The following is a 24,904-nucleotide window of genomic DNA, read 5'->3' on the forward strand; positions in this document are numbered from 1 at the left end:
ATTTTATAAGGTGACGAGACTTATAGCGGTGACCATTAATTTTTGTTTGGCAGAAGTAGCAATCCACCAGCTTGTGATATGTTTGATAATGCAAAGTCATAGGACGCACGATTGGAATGCGCTGGTCATCCCATTTACCGTATATCCATTTTTTCAATGGTGTACAGCACGTCGAACATATATATTCGGGTTCATACCAAGCACTTTCCACGTATGAGTAATTGAAAAAGAGGTTGAACGCTTTAACTATAGCTTTATTTGTTCTTAACTTAAACCGATGTAGCTTATCAACAAATAAACCGCAAGCGTAACAAAAGTTATTGCGCTTATCACACATTATGCCTTGTAATGAGACACAAATTTCAGAAACTACTAAAAAACGGTTTGTGAAAAAAACGGTTCGCTGGTCACTTAAACGTGAAACTGATGACTCTTCTTATAAACGCAAAAGATCATATAAACATTTTTAGCATTTTTAAACATTGATAAAAGCTATGAAATCAATAAAAATAAGACTGACAAGAATAATCTTCCATTGAGTTTCTATCTTTCTGTTAACTTACATTGAGTTTCTATCTTTCTGTTAACTTACATTGAGTTTCTATCTTTCTGTTAACTTACATACTGGTACTTACATACTGTTACGGTGCGCTCGAATTTGAATTGACTTGTTTTGGGAAAAGCGTAATAACTTCAACAATTTTCATAATTTCGAAATGAAATTGGTCTCGTTTTATTCAGAATTAACGAGACAATATTGATATGTGTCAAACCATTTCTTGGAGGTTGTACCGAAAAAATGGCTTCAAAGTTCGACAAACACGACAAAAATTCAAAAAAGTCAGTTTCTTTTGTAAAATTTGTATTTTTTCTGTTTAAATAAATTAAAATAAAAAAAATTGAAAATCGGCCTAAAATTGCGCGTTCAGGAATTTTTAAGAGCAAAACACTTTCGAAAAACCGTTTTTTCGAAATAAATCAAGATTTGAGGGTGTAGGAAAAATTTCAAACATGGTTTTATACTATACTCGACCTAATGAACAATTCCTACTAGGTCTCTTCAAAAGTTCCAAATCACTGTCGCACTGTGTTATAGGTCTCAATCGAAACCATTCCTGGTATCGATCAGATGTCTCCATGCGTGGCAAATAAGATTCGCTGCTTCCGTAAAGCTAATTTTCACAAGCTTAATAGCCTTGTAGATACATATGATTGGTCCCATTTTCTGGCATGCAACGATCTTAATGTCTCCTAAGAAAAATTTTACTGTACTTTAAATACATTTTTTGACGCCATGGAAATATCCGTCCGCTTCAACAAATCCTCCTTGATTTGCAAGGTGCCTCACTAACCTAAAAAATACTAAAAATAGGCTCTTACTAAAATATAAAAAACCTGCAGTAGTATAGATTTTTGAAGATATCTACTAGATCGGTCAAATTTTACGGTGCATAACGCTGAAAGTTACAAGAATCATATTCGTCGTTGCCGGATATAATTTACTCAGGATCCGAAGCAGTTTTATAATTTTGTAAACACAAAGCGTAAACATGTATCTTTCCCACCAGAGAAAATTCATCTGAGACCTCTGAGTAGGCCATTGTCGATCTATTCGCAGAATTTTTTCAAACAACTTATTCTCCGCCTAAATTGTCAAATCAGCCCTACGCATGCAACATTCAATCAGCATATATTTATTATTTTCCGTCCGTTTTTCTCCGAGAATAGCTTCTTCTTCTAAGACTTTTCAACTTATCTTTGGAAACCTCGATTTTTCCCGTTAAGTGGAAGGAATCTTTCATAATTCCCATACATAAAAAAGGGAAAAGTCCGATGCTGCCAATTACAGAGCCATCTCGAAATTGTCGGCAATAATTGATAATATACTTGTTACAATCCAGGCTCATGATCAACTGAGATCAAAAATTGCATTTTTGTTTACACTTATAACTTTTTATTAATATTACTTTTCTACCTCGCACTTAAACTATTTACATGCAAGTTACAAATTTTTTTTAAACTTTGGCCATAATAAACGATTATTTCGTATAAGGCATAGGATATTCCATCAATTTTAATAAATTATATACATATCTAATTTAAGTTTACTACCAGCGGCCCTACACTCGACAAAGCAGAAAAATAGAGGTCTACGAGATCCGCCATTTTGAAGCCGCCATTTTGAATTTCCTGAATAATGAATATTTTTTTAATCGTTAATAAACAACGAATCAAAAGTTCAAAAGCATAAGTTTGTATGTCTTTTTGTTTTCCCGCAATCCATTCTCAAAGTTTGTTAATTTTCGGAAAAATCCAAAAGAACTTCCCCTTAATTTAAAATGGGTTTACATTGACAATGACATGGACAGAGAAAATCTTCCAATTTTATTAATGTTTGAATTTATGAATATCATGTTTAAATTTTCGTAGGAGCTTAATACATTTGGAGTTTCTTTCATAAGTAACAATCGGAATTGTGTAAAAGATTATTCCTAAATGTATCACTTATTTTAATTAAATAAAAAAAAATAAAAGAAAGCTAACTTCGGGCGAAGCCGAAGTTGATATACCCTTGCAGTTAAAAACGGATATATATCGCAAAATCGGATATAGTTGGCCGATCCTTATGAGAATATCATAATATAACCAGTTTATTCCAATACAAAGCTTTCATCTTTAAAAAAACCAAAGGTTGTATTTTTACCAAATACCATTTCCGATCGTTGAGTTAATTGGCAGCTATAAGATATAGTAAGCCGATCGTTATGAGATTTGGTTTTTTCTTTTTATACCCTTGCAGAGGGTATTATAATTTTGTCCAAAAGTGTGCAACGCAGTGAAGGAGACATCTCCGACCCTATAAAGTATATATATTCTTGATCAAGATCACCTCCTGAGTTGATATGAGCATGTCCGTCTGTCTGTCCGTCTGTCTGTCTGTCCGTTTCGACGCGAACTAGTCTCTCAGTTTTGAAGCTATCGTCTTGAAACTTTGCACACACCCTTCTTTCCTTTGCACGCAGTATATAAGTCGGAACGGCCGGGATCGGCCGACTATATCCTATAGCTGCCATATAACTGATTGATCGGAAATGGTATAACTTTGGTGTTTTTAGAGTAAGAGAGTTAAAATTTGACATGAGAGCTATTTTTGGCAACAAATTACGACATGCCAAATTTTATAAGGATCGGCCGACTATATCTTATAGCTGCCATATAACTGAACGATCGGAAATGACCCAACTTTCGTGTTTTTGAAGATAGAAAGCTGGAATTTGGTACAGATTATATTTTTGGTCAGTTAATCCGACCTAGGAAATTTCATTAGGATCGGCCAACTATATCCTATAGCTGCCATATAACTGAACGATCGGAAATGGTATTTGGTAGAAATATCAACTTTCTTATTTTTGAAGATAGAAGCTTGGGACTTGTTTTAGATTTTTTATTTTAGTTAATTGGTTTTATTATGATGTGTTCATAAGGATCGGCCAATCTATCCGATGTTTGCGATATATATCCGGTTTTAACTGCAAGGGTATATAAACTTCGGCTCCGCCCGAAGTTAGCTTTCCTTTCTTGTTTTTTTTTAACTTTTTGAATGTGGAAATTTTATTTTTAAGATTAGCGCACTGTTACCCAATTGGCAGCCTTCCTACGTGAGATTTTCCTAGAATTCTTTGTAGGTTTAGATTTTTAAAGATGCCAACCACGTTTATTTGCTCCGTACAAGTTGACCAGCCCTACAGCTAATGATTTTAGTGCTAATGTGCTAATGAAACAGAAAGTCGAACTAGCGAATGTCAATATCATGCTAGGAAATATATAGGATTTGTTTAAGACAAAAAGGAATTGATTGTAAAATTTGCTTGTTTTAGTTACCCCCTCTTATTGACAGCAAAACGGAAGCACGTCGAAAAGCTTTTATTGTCAGCTTAAATCTAATTTCAATAAAAATGTAATACTCGCAGCCCTTAAGATATATAAAATTCCTGTGTCTTTTTATTAATTTAAAGACTTTTAGTCTTATGTGGAGTATTAACAATGCTACGGAGCACTCAGTAATTTTAGTAGCGGTGATTGCACGTCTGGTTGAATTCTAATGTCGATCGCGGGATCTGATAATTCTGAGCACAACGAACATCCGCAGTTGGCGGGTACTTCATGCTGCAACAACGTTAGAAATAAATTTAGAATGCAGATTACAATCTATACATAGACGACGGATATTTACCTTTTGGATGTATGTGTGACCATCTTCACATATCATGTTCACTGATATTGGTTGGTAGGATTTGATGCTGCAGCAAGTACAATACTTTTCGTGGACGTCAGTGAGACTGTTGTACTTAGTTCCGGAAGAGCAGGCGCCCTGGCAGTCGGTGAATCCTCTTATTGGCTCGGCGTTCACGCACTCACCATGACCAATCTTGGGAACCTTAATGATGCGGTTTGTTTGCGACTCGGCCAATGAGACTGGCAAGCAGTTGGCTAAAATTGAGAACGAGAAATTAAAGTCCCATACTGAAAATCCCATACTGATCAAAACCTACATTTATCCTCCACTAAAGGCTCCACCTTGCACCGCTTGCAGCAGCCGTCCTGGTACAAAAGGTGGGAGAGACAACTACCCACATCGGGACATACTTCCTGCGATGAAGAAACCATCAGTTGGTCTTTTTTTAGGCAGATGAAGGAAGTGCAGTTGTCTGAAGACTTCCAATGGGCATTGACATCATAAAGTTTCTGTTCAAATATGCAAGAAGTCTGAATACATTGGCCACAGCACTTGGATTGGTCCACCCTTTGATAACTAAATCCTGGGGCGCAGTCTGTCACACACTGTTCAAGAGTGCTGACCACCTGCGATGACCCATCGGGACCATATGAGCAGGACTCATGAATGCACAGGTCCTTGGCGTGAGTCCACTTCTCCCCTATTTGCTTGGTGAACTTGGAGGATTCCTCAAGCCCATACTGGACGATGCACATATCCTTCGGTGGCACTGAAAATACATTTTATGCATTCCATGATCACCTGATGGTCTTAATTGACTTACCACAAGAATGTTTGGGGCAGCACATATCCAAGTCCTTGACTGTCTTCACCTGGTAGAATCGCTCGGGACAACTATCGGGGGCCTTAGGGCACAACTCCGGTTCGCAGATAATCTTTTGAGTGGGGCAACAGCCCTCCTCGATTGTCACAATCTTTTCGCCCGGACCCAACTCCCGGGTTGGTATTATAAGTTCACACTGATCTTTGGGCTTGCATTCTGGAAAAAAGTAAACATGAAAATAAAGCGTTGTCGCCTTAAGAAGTAAATTAAACTCACCGCAAATGTACTGTGGACAGCCGTTCACATCGTTTTTCTGTTTCTTGAACTGCCCTGGGCCACAAATGGGCATAAGTGGAGCCAAGCACACCTTTGCTGGGTCTTTGAGCTCCGGGACACATCGATACTTGGGGCAGCATGATTCCTTGCTGACAATGGTTTCGGGCTTGTAGCCTTCGGCGCAGATATGCTCTTCCACCTGACATTTCTTTTCAACACACGATGTTTTGCCGGTCTGGTCGCACTGACAATCGATGCACTTGCTCTTTTGCCAGGCATCGCCGGGGAGGTGCAACCCATCGTCGCACTTCGTGCATGCTATTTCAGGCACACATTTTCCGTCTTCCATCACCTGACCTGCGGGACAGAAGCATCCTTCAAAACGCTCCGAGCTCAGACACATCTCGTCGCTCTTCACTGTATGAACGAAGGCCTGGTTCTTTAAGCTGACCGCATCGAACTCCGACAAGGCCTTGATGGTATCACATGTCTTAGCACAGCCACAGGGCTCGTAGACCATGTTGGTTGGGCATTCGTAGGGGCAGAGCTGCGGTCTTCGCCACTTGGTGCAAATGCCATGCTGGTTGCACTCTTTAGCGTAGGCCGCGAGTGCCACACAGACCCCTTGTTGGGTATTTCCTGGCTTACAAATGTCTTGCTGACACGCGGACAAGTAAGCAATGGGATCCACCACCAGGGGGCACTTGCCAAACAGCTCCGAGTTGTAAAACTGCAGACAGGGATCCTTCTCTGGCGGAAGAGGGATGCAGTCCTGCTTGGCCACATCCTCGCTGAGGCATTCCTCCACAATACCCAGTTTGGGTTCGTCGGCTTGCCAGCTCCGAATGACGTCAATGCCAGGCTTACGCTTTGCCGGATTTGGCTGCAGGTCGTTTCCAGCATTTCCGTTGCAGTCACCGCAGAGGCCTTCCATCTTGCTTCCGTACTTAATACTTGGCACTCCCAGAGAGAAAATTAGGTCCTCGAAAGACGCAGAGAGCTCTACGTGGGAGTCTAGAAGTGACAGGACAAGGTCCTTGCCGATCACCTGGCGAATTCCAATCCAACTGTCCTTGTACGGAATCTTTTTCACCTCGAAGCCGTCAACCAGGACTTGTAAGGATTTTGGCTGGCTTGGAATGCGCTGGACGTGAATCACGTGGTCTCCGTTGAGAATGTGCAGGGACTTGGCACAGCTGGCTCCCTCCAAAGCCGTGATCTGGCCCAGTTTCTTGCAATCGTCCATACTAACGTAAACCTGGAAGGTATGCACCCCAGGAAGCACTACATCACGCGACAATAAGTAAGTACAGTTCCCGTTGAAACTAAAACTTTTTCGATCGTAGGTCATGTACTTGGATCCACCCAAAGAATTGCACAAGCAGTCCTTGCAGTCGGATATGGGGACGCAGTTCGGTCCTTTCCTTACAGTTCCTTCCGGGCAATAGCACCCCGGAAAACAGGCATCTGGGAGTACCGGGCAATCATCGCCGTGAATATTGTCGCAGGACGGTTCGCATCGACGCTTATAGCAGTCCGTGTGCACTAATGGCGCCGGGCAACTTATCTCGCACTGCGCCACCGTTCTCCAGGTGGTCAGCTGAACCAATGGATTCACACTAAGGCACTTCTTGACAAAGCTTTCAAGGATGTTGCACTTGCAAGCGCTTGTGTCCCCATTATTAGCAATCATGCAGTCGCACGCAGCTTCAAGGCAGTAATTGTTGAGGAACTGCTTGTAGTTCACGGCCTTGTGGCACCGGGCGAAGGTTGGATGGCTGAACATAAAAAATGATTTTAATATACAGTTGGGAAGCACTAGATATTAAAACTTACTGAATAATGTTACACAACTGCAGGGCCTTGGCCTGCATGTCTCTGGAGCACTTCACGTCCCCACACTGATCTTTAGGGATCCGCTTATCGTACCAGCTGTCGCCGAACATTTCTGTGTTGGGGATGATTTGCCCCTCCGGCGACCTCTTGTCATCCCGAGGATTGCCGTTGTAGTACCCACACAGACCATCGACAGTGCGTATGAACTTGGATGAGATACCCACTTTGACGATTCCAATGTCATCGAGCTGGACCCAGAAGCCGTACTTGGTCGACACGGCCAGGAGGGTTTTTCCCGGCTGAGATACCACAAAAGAAGCCTTGCATATTGGCGAATTGATTAGCTGTTCCACAGTGAACTCGAATCCGTTGAACTTTAGTTTTAGATACGGCAGCAAAATAAGCTCATTTCCGGCCTCCTTGTCATGAATGGTGATCACTTTACGACATATTCTTCGGTGCTCGTCACTGCAGTCATGATGAACTTAAACAATCAGTAAACACAAGTCAGAAATTAGAAAGCTTGAGAAAACGACCCTTTATACCTGAGATGGACCAGCTACCATTGTGAATATCCCTGGCTAGAATGTGGCTGCAGGGTCTGTACTTGAAAACAGTTCCGTCGAAGGTTGTGAAACTCTTGCCGCTTATTTCACAAACATCGTCTTTGTTGGGCCTGAGAACACAGGTGTACTTCAGACAGTCTCCCGCCTTGGCTGCGCTCATGTCTAGCTCGACATCGTACTTCTCAGGGCACTTGGGCTCTGTGCAGGAAATAGTCTCGTTCTTGTTCACCTGCGTGTTTGGAATGGGGACACAGGTAAACTCTTCGCACTGCTCCTCCTCATGGAAGTCCAGCTCCTGGCTGGGCAATGCCAGAATCTGTTCTTTTGAAGAGATAAACTTGGTTTTTGTAACGGTGACGCCATCGTCAACGATGGAAACCTGCTTGGAAAACGTGAACATTTTGGACAACTTCCGTTGTTTCTTTTCAGTTATCTTTATCTTCATATGCGGCGGGCATTCCGGAACAGGACAGGTGATGACTTCAGCTGGAATTTCGTTTATTAATAAAACATACTTCTGATTAAAGTGAAAATAAATCCACGCTTGACTTACTCTCGTTTTTCTCCCGCTTAATATCGGGCTCCACGGTAAACGAATCTCTGCAGCTGGCGTCCTCGTCATCGGCACAGTCTTGTATTCCATTGCACCACAGTACCTCGGGAATGCAGTCCCCACTAGAAGGACACAAACGCTGATGTTTGGGACAAGGCTCGCACTTGCAGAAGCAGTTGCTTGTGATGACGGGTCGAAGCTTGGCGTCCTGGCAGGGTGGGCACTTCTTTGGTTTGCAGTTTTTATGGCCCCCGAGAACGCAGACGCACTCCTCGCAAGCAGAGTTTTCAAATTTGCTTCCAATGGGGTAGCTGACGTAGTTCTCGACACAGGGGCACAGGTTGTGTTGCACACAGGTGTTTCCATCCCAGAACAGTTGATCGACACATTCACAGACCTCGTTCAAACCAGGCGCAGATATACCCTCACAAATGTTGCACTTGGAGGGCTCGGAGAAGTCTATAGGTACTTGACGCTGGATCTCAGCTGGAAAAAGCAAAATGAATAGGAGAACAAAGCTTAGTGAAGGTGACTTACGATATGGTTGGAAGCATCCCAAGGGCTCTATGCGCATGTTGATGTTTTTCTCCCATTTCGCTGGAACAACTTTAAGGTACTGTGTCAGGATCGGATTCTTAAAGTGATGCGTGCGCTCTGTTTGGGCGTCCATATTAGCTTCGAAGATACGAGGCTGCCCATTGGCGGAAAGCACCGTGTTCCAAGTGGGTTTATTTTTGGAAAACATCACCTTGTAGCCCGTCACCCATCCATCTGGACCACCCTTGGTAACGAAGCCAGAAATGTTGCGCGGCTCGAGGAAGTCAAACTGAATGAACTCATTCGGAGTATTGGCGAGGGGCCTCCAGGCGAGAGGAGTGGACAGCTTGAGCAAGTCCAGTACTTGTGGCTTCTTAGGGAGTTCGGGCCACTGCCATAAACTGCTCGATTGGACTTGCTCAGGGTATAGTTTGCCCTCGTCCACCCCCATTTGGTCTATGCATTCTTGGTTCTTCAGCTCAAATGGTTTCTCCGTGCTGGTTGGAACGAGAATTATGGGCTCTGGGACCACCTTATCCCCGCATATCAAAAGCTCCACACGCATTGCGATCGAGCCGTGCCATTTGAGAGGGTAAATGCGGAGAGATTGGGCTTCAATTGGAATTTTAAAGAGGGTCTGTACTGGAGCCCTTGAGTCTAAAGGTCCGCTGAACATTTGTGGTTTGTCTGTTTCGTCCACCAGATAGTGGTAGCTAACACCGTCGTGGCTGTGAAGGATCTGAAAGAAAAAGGGGTGTAAGATTGGAAACCCCTTTAGAAGAAACCATTTCGCAAACAAGTGGTACCTTAAAAAGAGTCACGTAGTTGTCGAAATCAGGGCTCCCCGCCATGACCACTCCATAGAATGGCTCCGGCCTGCCAAAGTTGAGCTCCAGATACTGCATTTGATCATTGATGCTCGGCGACCAACTGCCCTTGGGGTACTCTTTGGTGAGACGAGCCATGTGTGGTCCGTGCTCAGGAGCTAGTTGAGAGCTGGCGTTGAAAATACCGTCTGGCTGGGGATCTCGAATGTTTTCTATCATCGGAATTAGCCTAGAACCAATGGTGAATCAAGTTTAGTAACTCTTAGTTATAATTATTTAAAATGTTACCTTTCTGGTGAACATTCCAGGGGTGGGGTCAACGTCACCGGTAAAATGGGACCAATGGGTATGCTTTTAGTCTCTCCTTCCTCTGCAAAAGAAAGAGGTAAGCATGTCACGAAGAGATTTATCCAAAGCCAGAAACTAACCCTTCGGTGGAGCTGGAATGGGCTCCGGTTTGTTTGGCACACATGTGAAGGAATTATCAATACATTGGCAAAGCTCTGTTTCTCCGACCACGGGCTTGTGGGGCTGGACATAGAGCTCGTTCTTGTCCATGCAGGGACACTCGTCGACATGAACGCAGGTGGTTTCGTTTCGCCAATACTTGTCCTGTCCGCGGCAGTCAGGTCGCAGAAGATCCACGCAGCCCGGCTTACAATGCTCCCCGGGCTGGCACAGCCCGCGTTTTCTTAATATGCTGCCGTAGTAGTGACACGTGTGCTCGCATTGGTTGGCGCAGTCTGCCCAGATCTGCCCTTCAGGGCACTGCCTTATTGGTTCGATTTCCGGCTCCAAGGTGGGTTTCGCACCACACCTGGGATTGATTTGTTGGACGGTGGCTATGTGATCGCAAATAAACAGACTGGGGTTGTACATCATGAAGTCGCCGCATGTTTTCTCTACGTAGATCCAACTACCGTCCACTGAGTTTGGCTGGCACTGCAGGAACTTGTGGCAGTCTCCAGGAAACTCCTTATACTCCAAAATGGCCGCATCGCACGCTAGTCCTATTTGGGGTTTCTCGGTGGGTTTCGGGGCGTCCGGCGACGGCTGATCATCGCACTGGCAAAATGCCCGCAACTCGTAGTCGTGGCACTTCCCGGTGCACTGAAGACCCACGTCCAGATTGCACACCACATTCTCGTCCATTTGAGCGGGATCCTCGTGAGTCCCTTTGACGCGACACTCCACCTTGGTCATGTATTGTTTCAGGCACGTTCCATAGATGTTTTCGAGGCGATCGTAGCGCGGCAGCTTCTCCTCATCGTTTAGGCGTACGCTCTTGTCCGACGAGTCTCTGTCTTTGTCGCACCACCGCGTCCATCCCTTGACGCACTTGGTCTGATTCTGGGTCGCTAGAGGGGGAGAGGTTGTGGTGCCCTCTATGATGGGCGCCCACTGCATCGGCGTCGTAGGGGCGTCGCACTTAACTCCGCTGCAAATCTCCTTCCGCTTGGAGCAGCGGCACGTGGCGCAAGCATCCATGTAGGTTACGTCTCCCTCGTAGTACGTTTTCCCGTCCTTCACCATGCACACCGGCTTGCACTCGGCCTTGGGCACACAGTCTCGGTAGGTGTCATTCAAATAAATGAATCCGTCCTGGCAAGGTTTTATGTGACAACCCTCCACGCAATTCTCTCGGGTGCACATCCGATCGGCGATTCCCTGATCAAGGAAGTTGTCGCAAGTCTCCACCGCGCAGGCCGGCGTACAGGACTTATATTCAGCGCAGTGGGGATCACATTGCATAGCTAAAAAATAAGTGGTGCGAAATATTTAATAAAATTAAATAAAGGTAATTTTGCAAGGAAATATTATCAACCTGACAAGGTCAGCCATATTACTTTAGAATATGTAGTTACATATGGACAAACATGCGGTAACAATTTGTTAAATTCTTAAGATTTAAGACTTGAAGATTAAATATAGTCCCACTACCCTAGACCACAACTTTAGTATAGTCCCACTTTCCTGCCTATAACCAGGAAATTTGACTTAGAATAACAAGCTTAACAAGCAAGATTAGCAGTATTATTATATTGGAGACAAATATTATATATTGGAGATGTAAATATTAAGATAAGATCCTCAAGATATTGGATCTAGTGTCAATCAGGTCTAAAAATATTGGAGCTTATAAAGATCAATAGTATGTATCCTTGAGAGGTTGGAGGTAATTTTTTCTTCCTGCTAAGATTTTCATAAGTACCTCGTAACTTTAAGATTACTTTGTTATAATATTAGTAAAAATAATTTTCTAATATCAGTATCATCTCAAGCCTCGCAGAGAAAAGACGTGTTACTATTGAGCCCTTGTAGTCTACCTACCAACAACCAAAAACAACAACTAACAACTGCTTATCAGAAAAAAACAAACAAGTGCGTAAAACAAAAAGTAAAAAACAAAAACAACTAACGCAAAATCCAAGTGCCGGGCGCCAGCCCGAAAACAACTACAACAATGGACAAACCACCAGACATAAGAAGTGGTACATCAATGTACAACAAAAACCCAAAAAAGGTGAACCAAAATTCATGATCATTAAAGGACCAGACAATAAATCACTCGAGAATCTTAACCCTTTTATACTTAAAAAAACGATTGACTTTACATGCGATGGTGAGGTGGAGTCTTGCAAAAACACCCGTGCCGGATACATTTTGATAAAAACTAAAAACACCTTACAAGCAAGCAAATTACTTAAATTAAAAAAAATTGCAAACATTGAAGTAACTGTCTCTGAACACAAAACCCTAAATTTTTCTAAAGGAGTCATATATTGCAACCTACTTCGCAACATAAGCGAAACAGAAATCCTAGACGAACTAAAACCACAAAAAGTCGCCGAAGTGCGAAAAATATTGAAAAAAAACGATCAATCCACGACTGAAACTGGTTTAATCATCATTACATTTGCTTCGCTTACCCTCCCAGAATACCTTAACATTGGATACGAAAAAATACGCATACGCCCATATATCTCGATGCCCCTAAGATGCATGAGATGCTTACGCTTTGGACACCCAACCCCATCCTGCAAGAACCCTAATGAACTTTGTAGGAACTGCTCTGATAAAGTTCACACAGTGACAAATGAGACATGCCACTACGAAAAAAACTGCATTAACTGCCAAAACATCCCCGATACCGACTCCAAACACAACCCACTAGACCGCAACTGTCCAACATTCAAAAAGCAACAAGAACTAACAAACATTAAAATTACAGAAAAAGTCGATCACAAAACAGCACTTACAATATACCACACTCGCCACAACCACCCACTTCCCATAAGCTTCGCCTCAATTATATCAAAAAATCCAACCAACACTATAACACCAAGTAAAACAACAACCTCAACACTCAACAATTCTAATAAAAACGCACTGCAAACCCGCCAAAGCAAACCACCAACATCCTACGACGACATCTTATCCAACACAAGACCTTCACTACCTCTATCAACAACCCAATCACCACCTGAACACATGGACACAGACACATTCAACATGGATTTCGATACTCCCACCACCTCAAAACATATGACAAGCATAAAAACACAGGACCTTAAACTCCGAATTTTTTCTAGCGACAAAAACAAAACACTAACTCAAACCTAAAACCCACAAAAGCTAATCAAACAAAAATAAAAAAGTCAGACCCAGCAGTAGACAACATATAGGCACAAAATCACCCACCTCCTCCACCGCACCCAATCAACCTTTAAAATGACCATGAAAATTGTACAATGGAATATGAACGGATATCTTAACAATTACTGCGAACTCCAATTAATCATTAAAAAACACTTACCTCTTTTAATAGCATTACAAGAAACACATATAAAACACCCCAATATACCAATACCTGTTAATTACTCCCTTATAGGAAAAAACACCTCATCGTCACACGGAGGCGTAGCCATCCTAGCTCATAAATCTCTGCAAACCAAAGAAATAACCCTAAACGATGACTTTGACGCTGTATGCTTAGAAGTAACCTCGAAAATCAAATTCAGACTCATCTCGGCATACATCGCTCCAAATAAATCATTCTCATTACAAAACCTTCAGGCTGTATTAGACAACTCTCCCACACCCACAATTGTCACTGGTGACTTCAACGGCTGGCACAAAAACTGGGGCTCAAAGCAAAACAATCCTAGGGGAAAAATACTAGAGAAATATATAACACAATCTAACTACATTCTTCTAAACGATATGTCTCCTACACATTTCAGCACACATAGCTCACTAACAAATGTCGATCTTACTTTCGGCAGCCCACTCCTTAAAATTGACAGTACCTGGCGAACAGAAGATAACCTTTTTGGAAGCGATCACTTCCCCATCATAATTAACCTCTTCACATCAAATACTGCCAACTTGCAACCAACCACACGCAAACCCACTTTCATTATTGATAAGGCAGACTGGCATAAATTTGCCAAACTAACAGAAAACTTTTCTGCACAACGGCCACCGAGCACAAACATAAACAAAGAAGCTGCAACAATACAAAAAATTATCCTTTCGAGCGCCCACAAGGCTATACCACAAACACACCCAACGGGTAAGCCTCATAATGTACCATGGTGGAACAACAATCTTCAAAAACTACGAGACGATAAAATGAAAAAATGGAACGAACTTAAAAGAGAAATATCTACATCAAACATTATACAGTACAAAAGGGCAAATGCCCTATTTAAACTAACACTCAAACAAGCTAAAAAAGCAAACATTAACAAATTTACATCGCAAATCTCACCCGACAGCCAACCCAAAACGATCTGGAGCAACATCCGTCGCTATTGCGGCATTAACCCTCAAAAACACATACACTGTATATTCAACCCATCCACAAAACAAAACACTAATAAAAAATTTTAAATTGCTCAACTCTTTTGCCAAAATTTCTCAGAAACCTCCTCCGACAACAATTTTTCAAGCACCTTTATCAATCACAAACAAACGTCACTTAGAAATACCATTCATCTTCCACATATTCCTAGCAAAAGAGCAACCGAAATAGAAAAACCCATAACTGCAATAGAATTCTCAGCAGCATTAACTACATTAAAAGGAAACACACCAGGACTTGACAGAATCAACTACACAATGCTAAAAAACCTGGATAAAACAACAAAAAACAGAATTATTAACCTCCAAAACGCCATACTAAACAACTACATCCCACAAACATACAAAAATAGCTTAATAATACCGATCCTAAAACCAAATTCAGAAAAAACCTTGCTTAACTCGTACCGTCCGATCGCACTTAACTCATGCCTAGCAAAACTGCTTGACAAAATAATAGCAAAACGGCTGTGGTGGTTTGTAATAAACGACAAACTAATCCATAACAGTCAAACTGGCTTTAGAAAGGGGAAATCGGCTATAGACAGTCTACTACTCATAGACCATCTTTTAGCCCGAGCTCTCTCAAGAAGAAACCATGCATCCATTATATCACTAGACTTTGCAAAGGCCTTTGATAGAATTGGCATCCACTCAATACTTGACCAACTTATAATCTGGAAAACTGGCCCAAAAATTATTAACTACGTAAGAAACTACATGACAAATAGAAAACTACTCGTGCGCATTGACTCTGAAACCTCCTCCTTTTATCCAATGCAAAACGGCATTCCTCAAGGCTCCACACTCTCCGTGGTCCTGTTTGTGATCGCATATAACTCACTAACAGAAAAGCTCACACTTCATCCGAACATCAGCCTAAGCGCATATGCAGATGACTTCAACATCATCCTAAAACTAAAAAACAAAAAAAACCTAAATATAAACCTAAATCCGATAATATCCACTATTACAGACTGGGCAGAATACTCAGGAGCCATGTTATCTACCACAAACACCTCCACGTTTGCAGGAAACATAACTGCAACTGCACCATAACAACAGGAAACACGCAAATGCAAGAAGTAACATCATTAAAAATCCTTGGTCTCCACTTCAATAACAAATACAGATGGAATACTCACACAGAACTACTAAACAACAACCTCAAACAGTATATTAACGTAATAAAATGTCTCTCAAACGCAAAGTTTAACTGCAACACCACTACACTCCTAAATGTAACAAAAGCAACCATCATCTCAAAAGCAGACTACGGCCTTCCAATCTACGGCTACTGCCCACACACAACACTGCGCAAAGTAAAAACAACAATTAAAACAGCCTTTAGAACTGCCCTCGGAGCCTTCAGAACCACCCCCACAAACAATATACTATTCGAAGCAAATGCAGACGCCTTAGAAGACAGACGAGAGTTCCTTACGACAAAAATCATTTAGTCCCTAGTTAACGCCAAAGCCTCCCCAATATTAAAAATTTTAAAAGCATATCGCCCGCCTAAACGTCCACAATACAAATCAACAATAGATCGTACTATAGAATACTCACAAGTCCACCAACTGCCATTTAATCAATTAACATCACCTACACAAACCACACCGCCTTGGAACACAAGCCCTCTAAAAATAAACACATCGCTGAATAAATTCGACAAAAAAAGTAACCCTCCTGAAATTTTCAGATTAAAGTTTACAGAAATTAAGTCAAAAGACGAAAACAAATACACATACATTTACACCGACGGATCTCAAGCAAACGGCATCACTACCATGGCAATCACAAACGAAACTGAATGCATCAAAGTTTACCACCTACCACACTACTCTTCAGTGTTTTCCGCAGAGCTACTGGCAATAGTAGAAGCACTGCAATTACATAAAACTAAAAGAGGCGAATTTTGCATATGCTCAGACTCGCTCTCTGCCATCGACGCAATTAAAAACACTAACAACAGCGAACACTATATCTCAAAGGCGCGTAATCTTCTACAAAATAACAATAATAAATTTAAACTGCTTTGGATCCCCGGTCACGTAGGAATACCTGGAAACGAACTTGCAGATGCCCTAGCAAAAAACGCTACAAGACAACCACTCACAACCATGGAAAACTTAAACACGCAGGACATATTTAGATATATTAAAAATACATATGTCTTGAAAATGCAATCAAACATATACAAAACTTCACGCTGGTACCAAGCAATTAATAATCCACAACTCAACTGCCACCAAATTACCAAAAACATTCACTCATCGATCTCACGTAGAGACCAGATAATAATAACAAGGATCAGGCTTGGTCACACAAAAATTACACATACACACTATATGGACCCAAATGTAACCAGGACCTGTCCGTTCTGCAATGATACCAACGATGCCTTATCAATTATTCACTTACTGACTAACTGCAGGTCACTAAACTACCAAAGGCAACTGATATTTAAAAACACCAATCCGCTAGAATCCATCTCACACCCCACATTACCAAACATTTTAAAACTAATACTATTTCTAAAGAATACAAACTTATTCTTATCCTTATTTAGGATAATTCTAATTTAGCCAAAATGTACATATAAAATAACACTCATGTAATTATTGTAAAAAACCGAGCTGAAGGCCCCCGTTGCTATTGCTCAACCATACCTCTACCTACTAATTTTAAATTACTTGGTAGATCTACATAAATAAATAAAATAAATAAATTTTCTAATAAATTACATGGGTTACTCACGGCAGAAGTGCTGGGACCTCCATCGTATGTGAATGCCCTTCTGGGCACAGGCATGCGCATAAGCGGCTACTGCTGTGCAGAGGCACTCACAGTCGCCACCCTGATCGCAGGCACATGTGTCGAAGATGCATCGCTTCCAGTACCGATCCAGAGGAACCTCCGCATGGCACTCCTTGAACATCTCCGACTTCAACGCACCACACTTTAGTTGGGCCCATGTTTCGCGCTCAGGGTGCTGCTTGCAGGCTTCGATGGGTGCTACGGGAGCCGAGCAGTGTGGCTGAAGCTTCCACGAGTGGCCAAAGAGCATTGGGCTGCTCTCTAGGCCCAGTGAGGGGGTCTGCATGTCATCTAGACTGTTGCCATTGTAATTGCCGCACAGCCCGCTGACCTTCCTGCGCCACTCGTTGCCCAGTTTTATGTAAACACGAGTGCCTTCGTCCCACTTCACCTGAAGCTTCAAGGGTATTACTTCCACAACCACAAAGACTCCAGACTTGTAAATATGGAAAGAGTTGTAGCCTTTAGAGGCGACACTATCTCTCAATTCTGAAATAAAAAAAGTGAAATAAACTGGCTAAGAGGCCTATCTTCCGCTTACTTTTGATGGGGGTCTTGTTAGGGTCGGTGCTGTAGGCGGAGTCCGCACTTAGAATCAACGACTCTTGAGCGTGGCCTGTTAGTTCGATTTCCAGTGACTTGGAACAAGTGACTCCCAACGTTCCACACAGGACATTCTGAATAGTTATGCTGAAACCGTCTCCGTTGTCGAAGACACCCTTGGCCAGCACATAATCACAAGCTCCCTGAAAGTCAAAGTCGTGACCGTCAAATGTTGTGAAGTGGGAGTCACCCCAGACACTGCATGTCGATTCGCAGCCTTTTTCGGTGCACTTCCAGTTGCCAGATTGGCACACGCACAGATTGCAATCTTCCTTCATCTCCTCACCGTCATTGTAGCTCTTTCCAGCATGGTGACAGGAACAGTTGGTGGGCAGCACACAGGTCGATCTGGACGTATCGTAAACGTAACCCTCCATGCAGACGCAACCGGGAAGGCAGTCCAAGGAGTCTGCTACGTACTTGTCCATGTTCTTGCAGGTCTTCGGCTCCTTGGGAGCGCATTTGACAAACTCGGCGTAGGGCTGCTTCGCACACTTAGAGCGCAGCTCCGACGACGGAAGATACTTTTCCTTGTCTCCCGGCTCGGCATCTTGACAGTCCCATAGCCCCTCCGTGCAGGTGCACAGGTCCAGGAACTTTTCGCCTGGTCGAACCTCCTTGTAGCCCGGCCTGAAAGTCATGCCGTCATAGGTGCAGTGGCACTTACTCTTAGGAACACACTCCCCCTCCTCGTTGATGTACTCGCCGTGGGGACAGCGACAGCCCTCGACGCACTCCCGGTTGCAGGTGCCTTTGCTGGGCAAATCGTCGCAGGTTAGAGCGCAGCCATCGCCACACTCGTCGTACACCTGACCCATGGCACATTTCACAGCTTTAAGAATAAGGCGTTTACATAAATGAATTAAGTTGAAAACAAAGTCCGACTTACCGCATTCCTTGACCGTCATGCGCCACCCAGTCTTGACTCCCTGGCGCATGCACTCCGTACCGTAGGCTGACAAAATGGGGCAGAAGCACTTTGAGAGCTCATCCTTGCAGGCGCAGGTGTCATATAGGCAATCCTCGTAGAACTGTTCTGGTTCGACCATAAAATGACATTCTTGGAAGATGTCCTGGAGGATCCAGTCGCAGTGCTTCTCCGCCATGGCTTTTTTCTCCGGATTAAGCGTGCACGGATGCGGCCCCTGGTGGCTCTCGGCGGGGAACTGACAAGTGTCCTTAGTCCGCCACTTATCGGCAAAAGGCTCCACTGCTGTTTCGACGTCGCCTTCGGGAGTGAGAAAGTCATCTTGAGTATTGGAGTTAAAGGTTCCACACAAGCCCGCCGTTTGTCCTCGCCAGCTGGGAGGAGCGTCGATGTATACTCGCGACACCCCATCCCACCACACGCGGATGCCATCGGCGAACTCAACGGTCAGAAAAGTGGAGCTGGCCCGTCGGATCAAGATCTCGCCCAGACCCAACATCTTAGGAAGCTTGGCAATGGGTTTGTCATTGACGGAGATAGCCAAGGCCTGGTCAAGTTTGATTGTTGAAGGAGTACCGTCGCGCAGGACGAATCTGATAGTCACGGACTTTGTGCAAGATGGATTGTCGGGGGCTGCAAAGTTCATGGCTTCCGAAATGGCACCCGAGCAGGCCACATTCTCCGCCTCCACCGACATGTTCTCCGTCTTCAAAAGGTGGTACGAGCATTTTCCCATAAAGTCGTACCGCTTTCCGTCGAACGTCTGGTAATGCGGGTCTCCGATAGCCCCGCAGCGGGCTCCACACTTGTCATCAGTGCAGCGCCACTGCCCGTTCTTACAGGTGCAGGTGTTACAATTCTTCTTTACAGTAGAATCTGGCTTAAACTCCTTGCCCCGAAGAGTGCAAGGACAAAGCTCGCGGGTGATGCAGGCATCTTTGTATTGGACGGTGCCTTCGGGGCAGAAGCAGCCCTCGTTGCACGACTCCCTGGAGGGTGTGACAGCTCCATTCGAGTCACAGGTGGGTTCTACGTTCGGGCCGCAAGCCTGATAAACCCGGCCAAATCCACAACTGATGGCTGAAAATAAAAAAATACAATTGTTAAAGAATGGTTATTGGTGGTGTAGAATCTCTTAATATTGTGGGGTTAGATCTTACGACATATTTCCAGGTTTCGCCAGCCATGCTCCAGCTTGATTCCTTTAAAAGCACACTCCTTGGCGAGCATGGCGATAGAGTCGCAGTTGCAACTCTCAGGGTGCTCCTGGTTGGCGCAGTTGCAGTAGTCGGCCATGCAGGATCGGATCAGGGCCTCATAGTTAAATGGCTTTATGCAATCGCCCAGCTTTTCGTTGGCCAGCAATCGCTCGCAGACTGACGCGGCCTTTTGCATTTTGGACTGCGGGCACGATTCGATTCCGAAATCAAGCTCGGCGCTGTTCTCCACCTGGCACATTTCGTTTCTGTCCTCCACGCGCCATGCGTCCGCGAATGCCTTGACTGTCTCCAGTTTTTTGCCAGTCTTGGACACCAAGTCCGTGTTGAAATCGCCGTCCAGAGATCCACAAAGGCCGCCCACCTTGCCCCACATTTGCGGACCGGCATGAACAGAGACATACTGACGGTGGTCCCAGTCCAGTTTAATGCCCACGGACTCTAGATCGATCTGCACATGCTGAGCCACAGGCATGACCTTCATGCCCATTACCTGCACGGGCATGGGAAGAGTCTTAATAGGCGTGGACAGTTGCATAGTACCATCTGTAAGTAAAAATTAATTTAATTTTTACTAGCACCTTAACAGCTCTCATTTTCAAAGAAGAAGACTTACTTAGATTCTCGAACGTGTAGAGAACCGACTGCCATAGAATCTTCAGGGTGTGGGCACAACCATAGCCGGAACCATAAGGACAGGCCTTCAGAATAATGTCAAAAGTGCCCGACACCTTGTCTGTAATCAGTGTGTGCGAACAAGACAAAGGAGCCCTATGGCGCAAAAAATTATAAATGAGTTTTTGTGATTGAAATAACAATTTTGGAAACATATAACTTACTTGAAGACGAGACCATCAAAAGTCTTTATGTTGACGCCACCCCAAGTAGTACAAAGGGCTGGGCGAGGAGTCTTGTCAATCACCAAGTCCACTTCACTACTCTGGTACAGGGAATACCTGCCGGGAGTCACCACAGTTTCTTCGGAGGACCACCACTCCTACAGTGGATAATTACTGGATTAGACCTTTTTCTCTAGTGTGTTTTTGAGCAGAGCTTACACTTTTTCGCTCTATGTCCCTATACTTTGCCAGCAACGCCAACAGTTTCTCTCGTTCAGTGCGGATTTCGTAAGCCACTTCGCCACTGAAGCCTCCGTGATAAACGGCTCCAGCCTGTTGCGTAACCTTCTGGGTGGTGCTGCTGGAGCGAATCCTATAGCCGGGAGCTAGAATAGAAGACACTTGGGTTGCCATAAATGCTTTCTAATTTATCAGCACTCACGAAAAATGCACTTTGGAAGCGTGGCGGGCCTATAATGTCCCGTCTGGTAATTGCACTTGTACTCAACGTCGAGACGACCTTGGACCTTTAATCCTGGCACTTGAGGACAGTTGAATGTACAGCGAGCCTCTTCCATTTCATAAGAGCACTTATAATTGCCGTTAAAGTTTGTATTCGTCACGTTGCAACGATCAATATCTGGAAAAAATGATACACATTATAATGAAATCTACTAATTAAGCCTAATAGCCAAGTCAACTTAGGAACAAATAAGAAATTCTATCTTCTGATGAAATGATAAGATTGTTTATATGTATTTGTTTTTAGAATCTAGAATGCAACATTTCGATCTCACTGAATTGGCAATGGGCCCCCCGGAACATCTTCGAGCATTGGCAAACGTTGAAGCTGATGCACTGTCCTCCATTCTCACAAGCGGGATTGCAGGTAGCTGCAAGAGACACTAAAATTTGAATCTTTCAAATCAGGACTAGTTTCTCCACTCACGAGCGCAGTCAGGTGTTGTGGAAAGTCCAGTCTTTGTGTGCACCCATTGGCCGTTGCGGCACTCGATGTTAGTTATGCCGCTGCCATCCGGAAACTGGAAGCCCCGCATGCACTGAGCGTTGCACACACTGGAATGGAGAAGGTTAGACACGTGATTGATCTCCGAAAGCATCTGAAAACTCACTTGTTGCGGCAGGAGACCTTTGAGTTCTTGGGAGCTTTGGGGAAAGAAGCACACACAGACTTTTTCTGCTGGCACACCGGTCCGTAGTAATTTTCCGGGCACTGGCACACTCCAGCCGAGAGACAAATGCCATTGTTCTGACAAGGTGGGTAGCATTGTGCCTGGCATGGAGGAACCTCGGTGAAAACTGAGTTGGCCACGATCCACCCATCGTTACTGCAGAACATCTCCAGCTCCTGGATGTTCTGGGCGAAGCTGTACCCAGCTGGGCAGAAGACCTTGCATCGTCCGTTGTGGCACGTGGCCTGGACGTTCGCGGGCAGTGGCAGGGCAGAGCACTTTCCAGAGCCCTCAAGACGTTGGGAGTTGCCGCCGTAATAGTTCCCTTGCCTTCAATCAAAAAGAGTAAAATATTAAGCTTGCTCACTTATCCCTTAGGACTATACGACCTACCCCTTTCCGAGTCCAAAGACCCCCAGAGTCTTGGTGAGTAAGTCTCCCCTATAACGGAAGAAGACATTGAAGGCTAAAGTGGAAAGTGACCTCCACAGCTACTCACCCGAATCCAGTTTTAAATGAAGACGTCTTAATGCTGCTCCCGTATCCTCCACCGCCTCCTGCTCCTCCGCCATAAGTGTATCTGGCACTGGAACAATGCAAATGCTTAGGTTACGTAACCCACTCTGAACTTGAGCGCTTATCGCGCTTCCTTTCGACTTATCGTTACCTAACAGCGGGCGCGCTCTGGATGTTGAAGCTAATATGGCGCTCGGGACGGTCACTCTCGTTATCGGCCAGTTCCGGTGCGGCTTGGACCAGTGGGCTAAATTTGCAAAGTTTTTATGCACATTTTTAAATTTTATAAAGCTGATATAAATATGTATTTTGACACTACGGTCGCTAAAATTACCACCCTCTTTAAAAGTCAGTTTTATATCTGAAAAGTTAAATTTCTAATATATTAAACCTAATTTCCTAAAAATATTACCATAACTTATATTTCTTTAAAGAACTCATATTTTTACTTCTTGTGAAAGGTTGTTAATATATATAATATTTGTTCTATGTTTTTAACAAAATTATGTTATTTATTCGAATTTTTTTAATTTAAAACCAGCTCAAGCTTAAATTTCAAAATATATTATATAATTATATATTATAATACTATATTAATAGTATAATATAGTATAATTATAGTTATAATTATATAATTATATTATATATCATAATTTAACAGTGAATTCTGTACTAAATGTACAAATTCGTATTAAAGTTCCCAAAGGAAATTAATTTAATTTTTTTGCTACCATTTATAAATTTTAAAACAATCAATTTAATTATTAATGTACATTTTAAATAATACAATAAAGGAAAGACAACTTCGAGTGAAACCGAAGTTAATATACAATACTAAGCAGTTGGCTTTTAAAAATTGTATTGAGAATTGGCATACTACATGAAAGCGGATAACATCGAGTTTCCCCAAATTCGATCCTCTCTGCAATGATTTTGAAACACGGGCCTTTTTCATATTATTTTAGAAACAATAAATATTTCGAAATACTTGTTAAATCAGTCTGATTGTTAAATAGGTCTAATTAAAATTGAATTTAAATTTTATTAAAATTAAATGCAACTAATAGCTTAACAATTGACATAAACTATAATGAAAGGCATGAAAAGAAAAAACTTTCAAGACTTGTAAATAAATTCCACCTTTAAAATATCCCCTATTATAAGTTAATTAAAATTTGCCTATACATGCTCCTTTAAAAAATATAGTTAATTTGTGAACTTTAAATTGTATTCACTACAACGGATTAGGAAATTCTCGGAGGATTCACCAAAAATCAAAATGTTTATTAAATAATATTTACAGTTAGACTATTTTTATTTTAACAATTTGGTTAACTTTTGGATTTGGTTAGATGGTTAACTACTTTTTTCGAAGAAAATTCTTGTTAAAATACATTTTTGTATTGATTGAGTTTGGAAAAAAGTATTGAAATATTTTTTTAGCTGATAAATTACTTAATATCCTCATCATCTTCATCGTTCATGATGACGTCTCCATCCTCGGCATACACATGACAGATAAGGAGAAAGTACAGTGTCAAGAAAATAGTTTTCTTATTCATTTTAACAGAGGTATTTGTGTATAAGGTACAAAAATACAAATTTAGCACTAAATGTCCATTATAAAAGGACTTAAATTGTTTTTAATTTCCGATTCACAAAAAAGGGGTAATTTGCGGCTATTGACGTTTTCTAAGCGACTGTGAAAACACAACTGAATAAAACTATGAACGAGGTTGCTTTTATAGCCTCCATTCAGTCGCAGTTCCTAACGAAATCAAGCTTTTATCTACAGCTACAGAATGAAAAGGGTCAAGCTTCGCAAAAAAATTCACTTTTCTTAAAGATATCGCCTAGGCTGAACTTAAATTAGCATCGCGAATGTTTTCAAACTGTGCCAAGTTGAGGTTTGACTGATAATACCACTTCCTGTAGCTTGCTTCATAACGTCACTCATGGGGGGATATATCATTTGGATTTTGTGTCACACCCTCTATTAAAATTATCTGGTTATGGGAAAAACCTTCAAAAACTTGACCATAAATACTTATATTTATTACGTACTCATTTTCTAAAATTAGCTTCGAAGTTGAAAGACTAGTCTCGATAAATCTTAGCCCGGAACCGAGGGCACATGTTGAATATGATCTTTATATGTACTACTAAGGACGTTAGAGGGGTTTCGGAATTTATAAATTACACGATCCAGTATTTTCAAGTTTTAAAGGCCTTGTCTTGTTTACCGTTTTTAAAATCTGAACTTTATG

General features: G+C 42.6%; 1 protein-coding gene across 1 annotated transcript; it reads right to left on the minus strand.

Moving 5' to 3' along the window:
• Nucleotides 1-3,908: 3,908 nt before the first annotated feature.
• On the minus strand, nucleotides 3,909-24,332 carry Hml (hemolectin). The gene is made up of 27 exons (XM_017250723.3): nucleotides 24,093-24,332; nucleotides 22,789-22,884; nucleotides 22,621-22,707; nucleotides 22,515-22,562; nucleotides 22,062-22,451; nucleotides 21,878-22,005; nucleotides 21,726-21,821; nucleotides 21,371-21,568; nucleotides 21,148-21,314; nucleotides 20,929-21,086; nucleotides 20,706-20,860; nucleotides 20,033-20,635; nucleotides 18,834-19,952; nucleotides 17,883-18,776; nucleotides 17,282-17,830; nucleotides 10,084-11,409; nucleotides 9,944-10,025; nucleotides 9,635-9,884; nucleotides 8,829-9,567; nucleotides 8,292-8,777; nucleotides 7,718-8,224; nucleotides 7,173-7,656; nucleotides 5,337-7,114; nucleotides 5,061-5,276; nucleotides 4,554-5,006; nucleotides 4,235-4,491; nucleotides 3,909-4,167 (listed from the first exon to the last, which is right to left on the minus strand). The coding sequence occupies exons 1-27, from the start codon at nucleotides 24,197-24,199 to the stop codon at nucleotides 4,048-4,050; spliced, it is 11,493 nt and encodes a 3,830-aa protein (XP_017106212.2). The 5' UTR covers nucleotides 24,200-24,332; the 3' UTR covers nucleotides 3,909-4,047.
• Nucleotides 24,333-24,904: the final 572 nt, after the last annotated feature.

This window comes from Drosophila bipectinata, chromosome 3L, assembly GCF_030179905.1.
Source record: "Drosophila bipectinata strain 14024-0381.07 chromosome 3L, DbipHiC1v2, whole genome shotgun sequence".
NCBI lineage: Eukaryota > Metazoa > Arthropoda > Insecta > Diptera > Drosophilidae > Drosophila > Drosophila bipectinata.